General features: G+C 39.7%; 1 protein-coding gene across 1 annotated transcript; it reads right to left on the bottom strand.

Annotated features, from left to right (window-relative positions):
• Positions 1-1,230: 1,230 nt before the first annotated feature.
• On the bottom strand, positions 1,231-12,083 carry LOC121933306 (beta-2-glycoprotein 1-like). Its single transcript, XM_042472834.1, has 8 exons — positions 11,728-12,083; positions 6,475-6,630; positions 4,815-5,000; positions 4,505-4,616; positions 3,948-4,024; positions 3,288-3,467; positions 2,940-3,137; positions 1,231-2,036 (listed from the first exon to the last, which is right to left on the bottom strand). Exons 1-8 carry the CDS (start codon positions 11,843-11,845, stop codon positions 1,972-1,974), a joined length of 1,092 nt encoding a protein of 363 aa, XP_042328768.1. The 5' UTR covers positions 11,846-12,083; the 3' UTR covers positions 1,231-1,971.
• Between the last annotated feature and the right edge of the window lie 109 nt (positions 12,084-12,192).

The following is a 12,192-nucleotide window of genomic DNA, read 5'->3' as shown; positions in this document are numbered from 1 at the left end:
CTCAGCCCCAGAAAACCCTATGATAGGCTCACCTTAGAGTTTCCATAAGTTGGAAATGACTTGAAGGCATACAGCAACAAAAAAAAAAACCTTTTCACAATGGTTTCCACTCCCACATCTAGTAAATATACTAGATTTTTGGTCCTGGTTTGTTGCTGGTTGTAGCAAATTTTAGCATTACTCCTGATCTGCATGTTGCATTTTTGAAGTGCACTTTGCTCCTGCTTGAGGTGTGGTTAAATGGTGTGGACATGGTTTCCTCCATCCCTGCCATCACCTCCATGAATACTTCCCACACTCTTCCGTCAATATCCATGTTCTCTGTCTCACACATTTGAAAAAAAATATTATAGAGCTAAAGTGACAGAATACAATACTACTTTAGCACTATACAGTAGTTGAAAACAAACACAACATTGAGTCTGGGAGCTGGAAGTGTAAGGATGGACAACAGATGAAGACAAGTGACATTTACCCTGGCCTGTACTGGAAGCTCCTAGGACAGAATGCATACATCCAGCCTATATTAAAAAATACCCAGGAAAGGGTTGAAATGGCTTGTATCAGAAACTTCTGGGAGTTTTCCTGCTTTAAAAAGTTGCAGCTAATATGAGAAATGTATGAGAAAAAAATTGGGACAGGAAAACATGTATGGATATTTAAAAAAAACCTGTTAGGTAGAGCTAAAATCCAAGGCTTTTGGGTAGTCTGGAAAAGCCCTGAGAACATGTAAGACTATTTTCCTAGCAGTCCCTCAACAAAATAGATCCGCACTCTTGATTTTTAAATGAGTCGAGGAGAGGGGTTATTGCAGAGAAGCAATAATGATATGAATGTTATGTAATGTAATATAAATATCATAAACAAATAAATGAACCCACCATACACCTCAGAGGCCTATTTGGTTTCTCAGAGTTGTATAGTAAGCACAAGATTATGCTTCTGAATAACAAGTGCAGTTTGTTATGTAGACATCAGTTTACATGAGTGTCCAGGAGTATCACCTTTAAACACACTCATCTCAAGCTCATTTCTCATCTGTCCTGTTATAATTTCCATTCCCTTAATAGGGTATTCACATTCCACCAGTACAAAACCTTGGGTTTTGGGACAACCTTTCCAGTGTTAGACTAACTTTGTTTATAATAGCACTGCTCGTCTATGGTCACAGTTAGTTGTTTGCCTGCTGCACAACCCCATTGTATGCATAATCAATAAAAAGTACAACCATTGAATAGAATTGTTTACTCCCAATAAACATGCAAAAGACTGTAGCTTTAGACAGCTCTTCTTTTCCTTTTTTTAAGATGCAACCCCTTTGGCTCAGGAGGAATAATTTTCTAAGTGGAAACTGACATGACACCAATTCCTAATCAACAGCAAGGGATGAAGTCCATGGTTCAAATTTACTTTGTCTCCTCTGCACTCTCCGAAGGTAGCTCAAATGGGCCATTCTCCTTGCCTCTTCGCAGTGCAGCACTTTGAGCTCAAAAAGTAATAGTGCAAATCTATAGTTCTTCTATTTTTTGAGTCTTGCAGTTAACATCTGTGAAGTCACTCAGTACATGACATGCACCGGAATAAAATTACTAAGTATTTTTACACATTGTGAACTCTGAATGAAGCTGCCTTCACATTTTCAAAAAGCCTCAGGCAGAATTATTATTTTGATGCTGACAGGTTGATCCAGCCGTAAAACCTGTATAAAGTAAGTAAGATTAAGGGGTATTGGGGGGAAATGCTGTGCTCACCCATGGAGCCATATAGGAAGAAAATAAATAAAATATCTAGCTGTGTTTATCAGAGTGTTGTCTCTAGTATCTGAATCCCCAAGTCTGATTTCTGCTTTTAAATGTGGTTGGTTTCTGTTCTTTTCCCCACTTTTCTTTTCTGCATCTCAAGGATGCTAGTCAAGCTTGAACAAGGAAGATGGAAGCATTTCAGTAAAAGAATGGACGGCTTGTAGGGTGCTCAACAAGGAGGTATTTCGGACACAACTCTCTTAGGGAATAGGTGGTATTGCAGATACGTGGGCTCTGTAAGAAAAAAGAAAAGTAATTGGTAAAGTTCAAAATGTAATAAAAATGGGCTCCCTACAAGCTTGGAAAGTTACTTTTACGAGGAATGATTATAATGATATGCTGAAGCCATCCATTGAGCAACGACTACCGCTGCTCATTTATAGCATACACTGGTCCCCCGGGTTACGAAATACCCAGGTTACGAAATTTTCGGGATACGAATAAATCCCATAGGGATTTATTGTTTCGGCTTACGAAGGTTTTTTCGGGTTACGAAAAAACCTCTGCGCTGTTTCAAATGGAGCCGCGGCGCAGCCGCGGCTTTTTCCCCATTAGCGCCTATGGGCTATTCGGCTTACGAAGTATCCCGGGTTACGAAAGCGGCGGCGGAACGAATTAATTTCGTAACCCGGGGTACCAGTGTATTATATTAATTCAACAGAAAAGTAATTTTCAGAGCTCTGTTCTCCGCCCTGATCCTTCAGACAGAAAGTAATGCAAATTCTCTATGAAAATAGCAGAATGTCTAAAATAGGAAGCCCATGATTTTATGGCAATTCCGAGTTCTTTAGCAGTTATACAGAGTTCTGTAATAGCAATTAATTAAGCAATTAGTTCCTTTATGTTCTGATTGCACAATTTTGCTGTAATAAAGATTTGTTTAATTGACATACTGGACTCCTCCATGGTAAAATCTGAAAGGAGAAACTTAGATCAAGAAACGCAGTATGAAGACATAAACTATAGAACTTTAAGCCAGAAGGATGTTGAGAGAAAGGACTGGTAGAGATTTATCTTTCCAAGAACATAAAACAGTTGTATCCATAATACAATTCCAGATAACTCTGCCACAGATTAAACCTCAGCACTGTATTAAACTAAACCCCTATATTGTATTATTTTGTTTTGTGGTCTCACCATCATAGCAGTCAGGCGTTTTCAACACACCATCAAAACATCGGCTCTCAGCCTCCAAACTACATGTCTTGTTCTGGCTGCGGCAGAAAAACTTGACAGTTTCTCCATGATGGACCAGACCATTTGGGATCTCATTGATCCAGAGCTTGCGTCCATTATAGATCACCCGACTTCGCTGGGCTGAGATAGGACAGCGGGCTGAAGCAGGAAAGGAAGAAGTCTCGTTAAAAGGGATCAATAGACTTATTTGTTCTTTGCCCTCTGAAATGGCAAAGAAAAGGAGAATAGGGTGAATCTGTAGGTTGATGAAGTATAGTTAAAAGGTTGTGAAAATTTCGAAGGAAGTACCTCTGCAATAGGGTAGTTGGGACCAGCTTCCATTCTCCAAGCAGACAACTCTCTCAGAGCCATCTAAGTAGAAGTCCTTGTGGCACAAGTAATAGATCACGGTTCCCACTGGATGTTCAGGCTTGCGCACAGCAACTAGAGTTGCTTGAGCAATATTGGGAGGTTGGGAACAGTTCACAGCTAGGGAGAGAAACAAGTTACAGATGAGTGTATAAATAGATGTAGATAGAAGTACCAGTTAAGGCTTTTAAAAAACTATTTCTTATTACAAACATACCAAAGAAATGTACAAACAGAATATAAAACCATCACAGAGATAAGTAATGTAGTCATTTATCATTATTAGGTAATGCACTGTAAGTTGTATATTTTCTAAGTTAGTTCTGGAATTATTTGTTCAGTCTTGCATAGTAGTTCTTTAGGATGTGTAGACATGGCCACATACAACAAAAACAACAGCAGAAACAAATATTTAATTTTGGCTCAAGAGTTTCAATTTACCCTTGTGGTCTCCTACAACTCTATGATTCTACTTCTAGGTGAAATTCCCAACACCCTTTATTTGGGTATTTGTGTTAGAATGTCCCTGGATCATCCCTTCCAGATGTGAAAAAGAAATGCTGTCCTGTCTCCTCCGCCCTCTTTATTCTGATTACTTACGATGGCAGGTTGGAGCTGTGTGTGACCATTCCTCATTCTCTTGGCATAAGAGGGAGCTGGCCCCTTCTAGGCGATACCTGTGACATATAAAGAAAAAATCCTGTTATTGATATTATTAATTTTTTTATCCTTTCCACCAGTAATGTTCTTCTGCAAGGTGGAGAAGCAAAGAGCCCTCAGTCATCCATCATAAAGACAAAGTAAGCTTTCACAATGAAAGGTATTTCAGTGGAGGGCAGGAACTCTCTTTTAAGAGGTTGGGAATTTGGGAATTTAAATAGACCAATCAGTAGTCCAAGATGATATGATGAGCAATCTTAGGTAATTCCTGCATGTGCTTTACAGAAGGATGAGTTATAGTGTGTGGGAGAGAAATAAAGAGTAAACTACCTGCTCATGCCTTTTGATCAGAGAGATGGTGTTGATGGGAGCAGGGAAGGCTATATTTGTCACACCACATGAGTTCAGAAATGCAGGATAATGGGACATGTGCATGTTGATCAAGATTCTGGGGGCAGTCTTCAGTGAAAGAACTGAGGATTATATAATTGACTTACCCATAGTTACATCTGTAACGCACCTCTCTTCCTAATTTGTAGGGGCCATCTTCATGGAATCCATTTTCAATCTCTGGAGGAGGTTTGCAAATTGTTGAAAGATTAAGAATGTCTGAGGAGGAGAGGAAAGGAGAGACATATTAATGCATGACACACATTAATCCATGACAGACCCATTAGAAGAAGCATTGAGTGTGAGTTAGTCATTTGGTGAAGATGCTGGGTATCAATTATGGTTTTGGATTGACTGAAGGTTTGGGGCAAGTAGTGATTATAAAATTGATGGTCTTGGTAAGAAATAGTTGATTACCTTCACAAGGTGCTGTGAAGCTCCACTTTCCATCTCCTTGGCAGTGACTCATTGCTACGTCCTGTCCATCTGCCATTCTAAATCCAGAGTGGCATATCACTTTCATAAAGTCCCCAAACATATTGGATTCCTGGGCCAGCTGTGCCTCAGCATTGTCTATCATCACTGGCCAGGGACAACTCAAGCCTGAAATGAATACAGAAGGAAAGTTGGTGGAAAACAAGATGACTCTGGGATTTTCTGAGCATTGAGGGGAAGGTTTTGGCAGATTACAGCATAGGGAGCTGAGATTAAGAGTTGTGATTCTCAGGGTTGGTTAAGATGGTTGTAAGTGGGAACCAGCACGCCTAGGTGATGGAAAAGTGGGGCCTAGTGAATAGAGTGGAGTGAAAGCAAGGATTCCTTCTACTGAGGGATACTTGTGAACTTAGTGGATCAAAGGTGATCAAGAAACTCTAGTGAGTGTTCTGAAATGGGAACAATAGAAGAGTGAAACAAAACTGGAGGCTAGAATTCCTTTGGGTAAGGAAGAATAAGATAGCCAGGAATAAGAACAGGGATGGGAGGAATAGAAACCAGGGAGTTTATTACACGTGAGGAATTTCTCTTAATTTCGAATGAAAAGAAGGTGGGGCCAGAATGCATTCATGTGAATTCGCTAGTTCAGCGAATTTACGTGAATTCGAATTGCATTTGAACTGACTTCCCATTGCCCAAAAATAGCTTGCCATTGCCCGAAACTGCGTGTGATCACCTCTCACGCAGTAATGTGAAACCCCATGATTGTATTCTGACTGACTTCCCATTGCCTGAAATTGTGTGTGGTAGTCTATCACGCAATAACATTAAACCCCATGATTGCGTTCAGATTGCCATTGGATTATACTTCCAGTTCCCCTTGTCAGATAACGTCCCAGGTCTCCTGGTCAATAACAACAGGGGGGCTGTGGAGACTTGAGAACCCCAAATGTCCCCCAAGTTTCCTTCCCAAAACACATTAGCCACTGATATCACCAGTCAACATTTTCATCCCTGTTGAAGAATGTAAAACCTAACAGTGTATTTACAATACTGTTTTCCATCTACTTTGCATTTCATTATGCTAATACCCACATTATACTCAACCCACTCCAACTCAACACTTTTGGATATGGGCCTAAGTAGCAATGAAAATGAGAAGCAAACATGGGCTGGTAGGTTTTTGAAGGTTCTCAAATGCAGGAAAGAAATGATGGCTTAGTGAAATCAGAAGGGGGAAAGGTTGTAACTAGGTAACTTGGGTTTGCAGAAGGTGGGATGTGACTGGAGATGTTGATGGAGATGTTGGGGGTGAGTGGGAGAGAAGGTCCTGGGGACTCTGGGTTCTTATGGAATAGGGAATGAAGGCTATGTGCTTTAACTGTAGAGTCATTTTAAAAACTTATCCCTGGACTGGGATAAATGATGTTTATGTGGTAAACATCCATGGATATTTTATATATCTGTTATAAAATCCACGAATACTGGATTCTCTACAAGGTGGCTGCTGTATTCAGTTAGGGCAGAGTAAGGCAGAAACAAGTGGAAGTCATACAGTTGGATTCCCAGTACATATGGTTACGAATGATTGCAAGTGGAATAGATGGTGAGGAAATATAAAGTCACTGTCCCTTACACCTACCTGGAGGGATGCAGCTCAGTCCACAGTCCCCATCACACACACAGGTCCTACTTTGGGAGCAGATGCGACGCTCACAACTTCTTTGGCATATATGTCCTGTTAATGCTGCCAAATTCTTCTTCCGGGATGGACACATAGGGTCTTTCATATTCTTGGCTGGGAAAGGATGAATGGACAAATGAGATCTGAGAGTGAGAATGAAAGTCTGTATACTATGTATGTGCATACAGGTAATTTTAATAACAAACAAATGGTACTTCTGACAAATTTGTTCTGTAACTTGGAAGGATGCAGTTAATCAGTAAACTATATATATTTCGGCCAGAGGGAAATAGTAGTTTGAGCATAGGACTCTGGTGATTAGGATTCGATTCCCTGCTCAGCCATGGAAACCTACTGAATGACCTTGGTTGAGTCACACTCTCTCAGCCCCAGAAAATCCTGTCATAGGTGTGCCTCTGGGTTGCCAAAAGTCAGAAAGACTTGAAGGCACACAACAAGAAATGCAGTATGTTTTTATTGGAGTTGCTAACAAATAGAATGTAATAAACGAATTAGCAAAAATATAACTCATTTTTATTTGGGGCAACTGAGGAAGGCAGAAGATTTAACATTTTGCTAATTAATTTATTAAATTCTTTTGTTACTCACTCGACTAAATATATATATAAATGTATACAGTTCCCTTCAGTATAAAATATTTATGCATTAAGTCTGTTGCAGTGGTGGGGAAATGGAAGTGAAGGATCTCTGCCCAGCAGGATAGCCTGAGATGTTTTGTTATCGCAGTTGGAAAACCCAGAGGTCATTTTTGCTCATAGTGAAGATATATATGAGAAAGATAAACAAGCTTGTCGACAATGGGCTATCCTGTGATGTTATTCCAAAATCTGCCACCTGGGTCAGTCATCTTATCATGGCAGGCCTAGTTCTACTTCTCTTTCCTCCCTTGGCAAATGAAAGCATATAGATTTCTTGGCTCATTTGCTCCTAAGCGCTCTTCCCAAATGTCCTGCAGAATCTAATTTTTAACCTGCGCCTCATTACCATTGTGGCAGCTCTGATTTCTGCCTTGTGGATTTGTTCATTCAGGCTCACTGACAAGAAAGATATTAAACTGAACCATAATCTGAACTGAAAAGCACAGTGAACTTTTACTGTACTTCCCCCAAACTATAATAGAACAATGAACATAAATGTACTGTATCTGTTGAACCTGGATTCAAACACTGTATTATGGGATCCCATTATCTGGCTTTTTAAAAATATATAATTCAGAATAAACTTTTGATTTAAAACAAGCAAATCCTTAAACAAGAAAATGCTACAATGTTGTTAATCCCCAAATTACACCTTGAATATATTTTGTATGGAAAGGCATGGGGTATGTGTGTACGTATGTGTGTTAGAGAATTGAGAGATGGGTTGTCTTAATGAAAATCCTCTACATATAAATAATAAATAGTATAAAATAAAAATAAATATAATATAAATGATATAAATACTCTAAATAAAACAAATAAAGATCTTTCCATGCCATTCTAATTTACCAAGAAGAGTTGTGCTAATGTCAATGACCACCACTTTCTCAAAGGATGGCCATGGCAACTCTCCACTGAAGAAACGTGCCTTAGGGTCACCATAACTTGGAGGCACAGAACAACAAATAACAAACAAACAAACAAACAAACCACAAAGCCATAGCATGTAATGGAGCAAAGAAACAAATAAAACATATATATTTCACATTTAATCAGTCAAGTTCTTCATCAAATGGACACATCCAGACTGATTGAAAAGTCCCAGATTTTGTTCCCGTTCTTTCCAATTTTGTATTGGATTAAAATAAACTGACCTGTTGTGCAAACAGTTTACTTGCATAAATATGAAACTAGATTAGCTTTCTTACCTGAGCCTTTCATGAAAAATGCACTAGGAAAACTAGGAAGACAAGATCAGCTTTCCTTAACTGAGCTGGTTTGCAATGCCCATTATCCCCTGCTATTGGATATGCTGACAGGGGATGATAGGAATTGTGGTCCAACACATCAGGAGGAGAACAGAATGGAGAAAGCTCAAACTAATACCTGGCAAATTAAGTTTACTGGAAAGTAAACTCCAGTTGCATTGATTACCAGTTGTACAATCCCACTAATAAATCACAGAGCTGCTGTGCCCATTCTGCTATCCCAAGCATGCTAGTTAGCTGATGCAGAGGGACAAGGAATTATACTTTTGCATGTCAGATGGGAGATAGATAGGAGAGAAAATGTGATGTGCCTTACATAAAAGTGCTAGCTTAAAGAAATATGTCTGGATCATCCTGAAATCTGTTAAACCACTGCAGCAAATTAGTAACAACTGTTCATATGTAGAGCTAAAAATAAACGTATCATGATTGGGGAAAGCACTGTGTTCTGTATCGGGATGGATATATAGATTTAATATATAGTTAGATATGTAGAACTAAATTAAGCTATATAATTGATACCCTCCTCCTTAGCAATTAATGACTGGATGGATGGAGATAGAGAGAAAAATATGTGTGTGTCACAATCAGAAGTTATGTGGATGGAAGTTAGAAAAACAGTGGGGGGAAAAAGAAACAGCCTGACAACCTCAAGTAGTGGCTAAACTGTGGGATTCAGATCTTGCTGAATTGACTGAATACATATATTACATCTCAGCCCTATTCTAGACAATGGCCAGGTAGTCTTGGGCATGGACTCAATTTTTCTGTCTGCAAAATGGACAGAATGGTGACTTTTTGCTGTGAGATCAGACACCGAAGTTCCACTTCTTGCATTTTCAGGTGAGATGCATTAGAAATTTGAACGTGCTGAATTCACTGAAGCATGTTAGGCAAAAATGTCTAATGGACAGATGTTTTTGGATGCAGGACAAATCTGAGAAACTGACATCCTAAAATGTGTGTCCAAAGCTGGTAGGTTTCTCAGGGTATATAATCTTGCAAGCCTGTGGCTCTGCAGTTCTTTCTCTTGCCATAAAGAACTGCCTTATACTCAGAGTTGCTTGCATTCTGTGATTCTGTCCAAATGGTGGAAAAAGCAAACAAATCAATAAATCCAGCCCTCTTACCTGAGACTTTAATGAAAAGTGCAGTAGGAAAACCAGGAAGAAAATAATTTCAGAGTGAAAGAAAAATGAACCGATGATAAAGCTCCACCCCAACTTTATCATTTTCGCATGATAAAGCAGCCTATTATTTTCTCTTGTGACTTGTTTAGGGATGTGCAGTTGATACGGCTGGCATTTTACTGCTTGAAATATTTAGGCAACACGGTTTGAGAGCCGTGTCCTGGGAATCATTTTGCTTTCATTTATTTTATTAAAATATTTATATCCTGCCCTTTATCTTAAGATCTCCCAGCAGCATAAAATAACACCATTTTAAACAGTTTAAAACAATATAGCACATAAAACTATGGAAATAATTTAAACTGACTAAAATCACATTGAACAAATTAACAAATTAGAGCCGATGTAAAAGGATAAAATATTTTCAAACCATGTACATGTAAATTTGGGGGGGGGGGGGGAAATGCAGGCATACCTCAGAAGCTCTGTTTTACAAAGTCTTTTTACTCCAGCCCAGCCTGCTCTTTTACTACTCATCCTCTACTTAGCTGGAAATTTTTAGCAACTTCAGCAGCAGGAATATGATGCACAAGGGCTGGATAAATAAAGGTTGCCACAGATGCAAAAGGTTTGAGCTGTGAGATTCGGCTTTAGCAGATCCTACTACTGCTTTGTGTACCTGCCTACAACAGGCCAGGTAAATAGGAGCTGCATCTAGAATCCCTTGCTATACAGACTGAACAGCAAAAGAGAAAAGTGGAAGACAGATAAGCCTGCCTTACCAGCTTCCCCTAATATGTTAATAAAGCAGCCACTTGCCACCAAAATGGAAGTCACAAGAAAAACTGGAAGCTGGTGAAAGAAAAAAAAAAATCATCCCTGGATGGATTTTGAAAAAGACTTCAAGTGGTCTCAACAAGGTTCAACATGTCTTTGTTTGCTTATGAAAGGCATCCCTGACCTGTTTTTTTTTCATTTGACACATACATATTGTTTGGATTGAATAAAAGGTTTGCTAGAACACGTTGAAGTGCTCTTCATTTCTATGGTGTAGAAACAGATCTCTATTTTTTCCACATTATTTCTGACTCTGGTAACACATTTTCTGTCAAAGATGTAATGCCCAGGAACACATTTATTTAATTAACAATTCAGAGACATAGCTGTGTTTGCTTTAAATATCAGTGTGCACAGGGACCTTTGATACTAACTGGGAGAAAGACATTGTAGAATAAGCTTTTGTAGACTTGGTCTATTTCTGCAGATGCAAAGATGCAACTGAGGAAGTAGACCAAGTCTATGGTAGCTTATACTACAATGTCTTTTGTTTAATTAGTCTCAAAGGTGCTACAAAATCGCTTTGCATACTTTCATTAACCAAGGTATACCAGTTATTAGTTATTTGCATTGCAATTGCCACTAATGCTGTGGTACACCATACATACAGAAATACATTTGTTGCTGTTGTTGTGTGCCTTCAAGTTGTTTCTGACTTATGGAAACCTTAAGGTGAACCTTGGCGAGTTTCTTCAAAGGGAGTTTGTCATTGCCATCCTCTGAAGCTGAGAGAGTGTGACTTGTCCAAAATCATCCAGTGGGTGGACATGGCCAAGCTGGAATTTGTCCCTGGTCTCAAGAGTCATAGTTGACCGCTCAAACCACTACACCATGCTAGCTCTAACATAGATACATAGATAGGTAGATTTTGCTACTGTAAGCTTGGTTTGCTTTTGTTCAGTCCCCGCAACCATCAACCTGGCTTCTGTGAATCATAGTATGAGACAGAAATGAATGACCAGCTTGGGTGTGGGAGTTTAAACTCTGAAGTGGGCCCCCGAAAATGTGTGGATGGCCCATAGATTTATAGAAGAACACATCCTTCACATGTAAAAGGTCTCATGGTTGACTCTTGGCATCTCAAGTGAAAAAGATCAGGTAGCAGGTAATGGGGTCTGCCTTTGGTAAAGCCTCTACAGATGGAGAAATAGTTTGATCCAATACAAAGCTTAAAAGAAGTTCCTTTGTAGGATCACATCTCCCAGAAGCTCCCACCCAACATGGCCATGAATGAAATTTAAGGGTTTTGTGAAGGGGCAAAGTTGCAAGGACTATAAGGAGTCAGGTGAAAGAATGGAGAGCAAAAAAAGCACTCACCTCCCATTTGTCTGGAGCCTTCAAGGAACAGAAGCGAAAGAAGCAGGACCAGCAGCAACAGCGAGGGAAACCTGGACATGATGCACTTGAAGACCCAACTTGAGTTCTTTGGTTGCATCCAGAGAAGGCCAAAAGGTCCAGAAGACTAGATTCTCTCTATTATAGAGAAGGGGTGTTCCAACAGGTCCAAGGAAAGTTTGTTGGGGTTGGGGTCAGCATGCCTACATCCTATGGAAGAAGGATGAGGTTGTGTTGTGTGTGTGTGTATGAGTGTGAGAAAAAAGACTCAAGATTCTGGAGCGGGGGGGGGAAGAAGTTGAGATGTATGGGTGACTTTCTGGAGGGTCTCACTAGATTTTGACTTGTGGGTTGGGAGCGGATGGCCTTATAACCAGGATTTGACAGTCCCACCTATCGTCACCTCGCACATCTTGTGTCCGAAGTTATTCATTAACAAGGCCTGGA

The sequence above is a fragment of the Sceloporus undulatus genome, chromosome 6 (assembly GCF_019175285.1).
Source record: "Sceloporus undulatus isolate JIND9_A2432 ecotype Alabama chromosome 6, SceUnd_v1.1, whole genome shotgun sequence".
NCBI classification, from domain to species: Eukaryota; Metazoa; Chordata; class Lepidosauria; order Squamata; family Phrynosomatidae; genus Sceloporus; species Sceloporus undulatus.
Note: the sequence above shows the minus strand (reverse complement) of the source record. Positions and strands in the feature narration are given on the sequence as shown.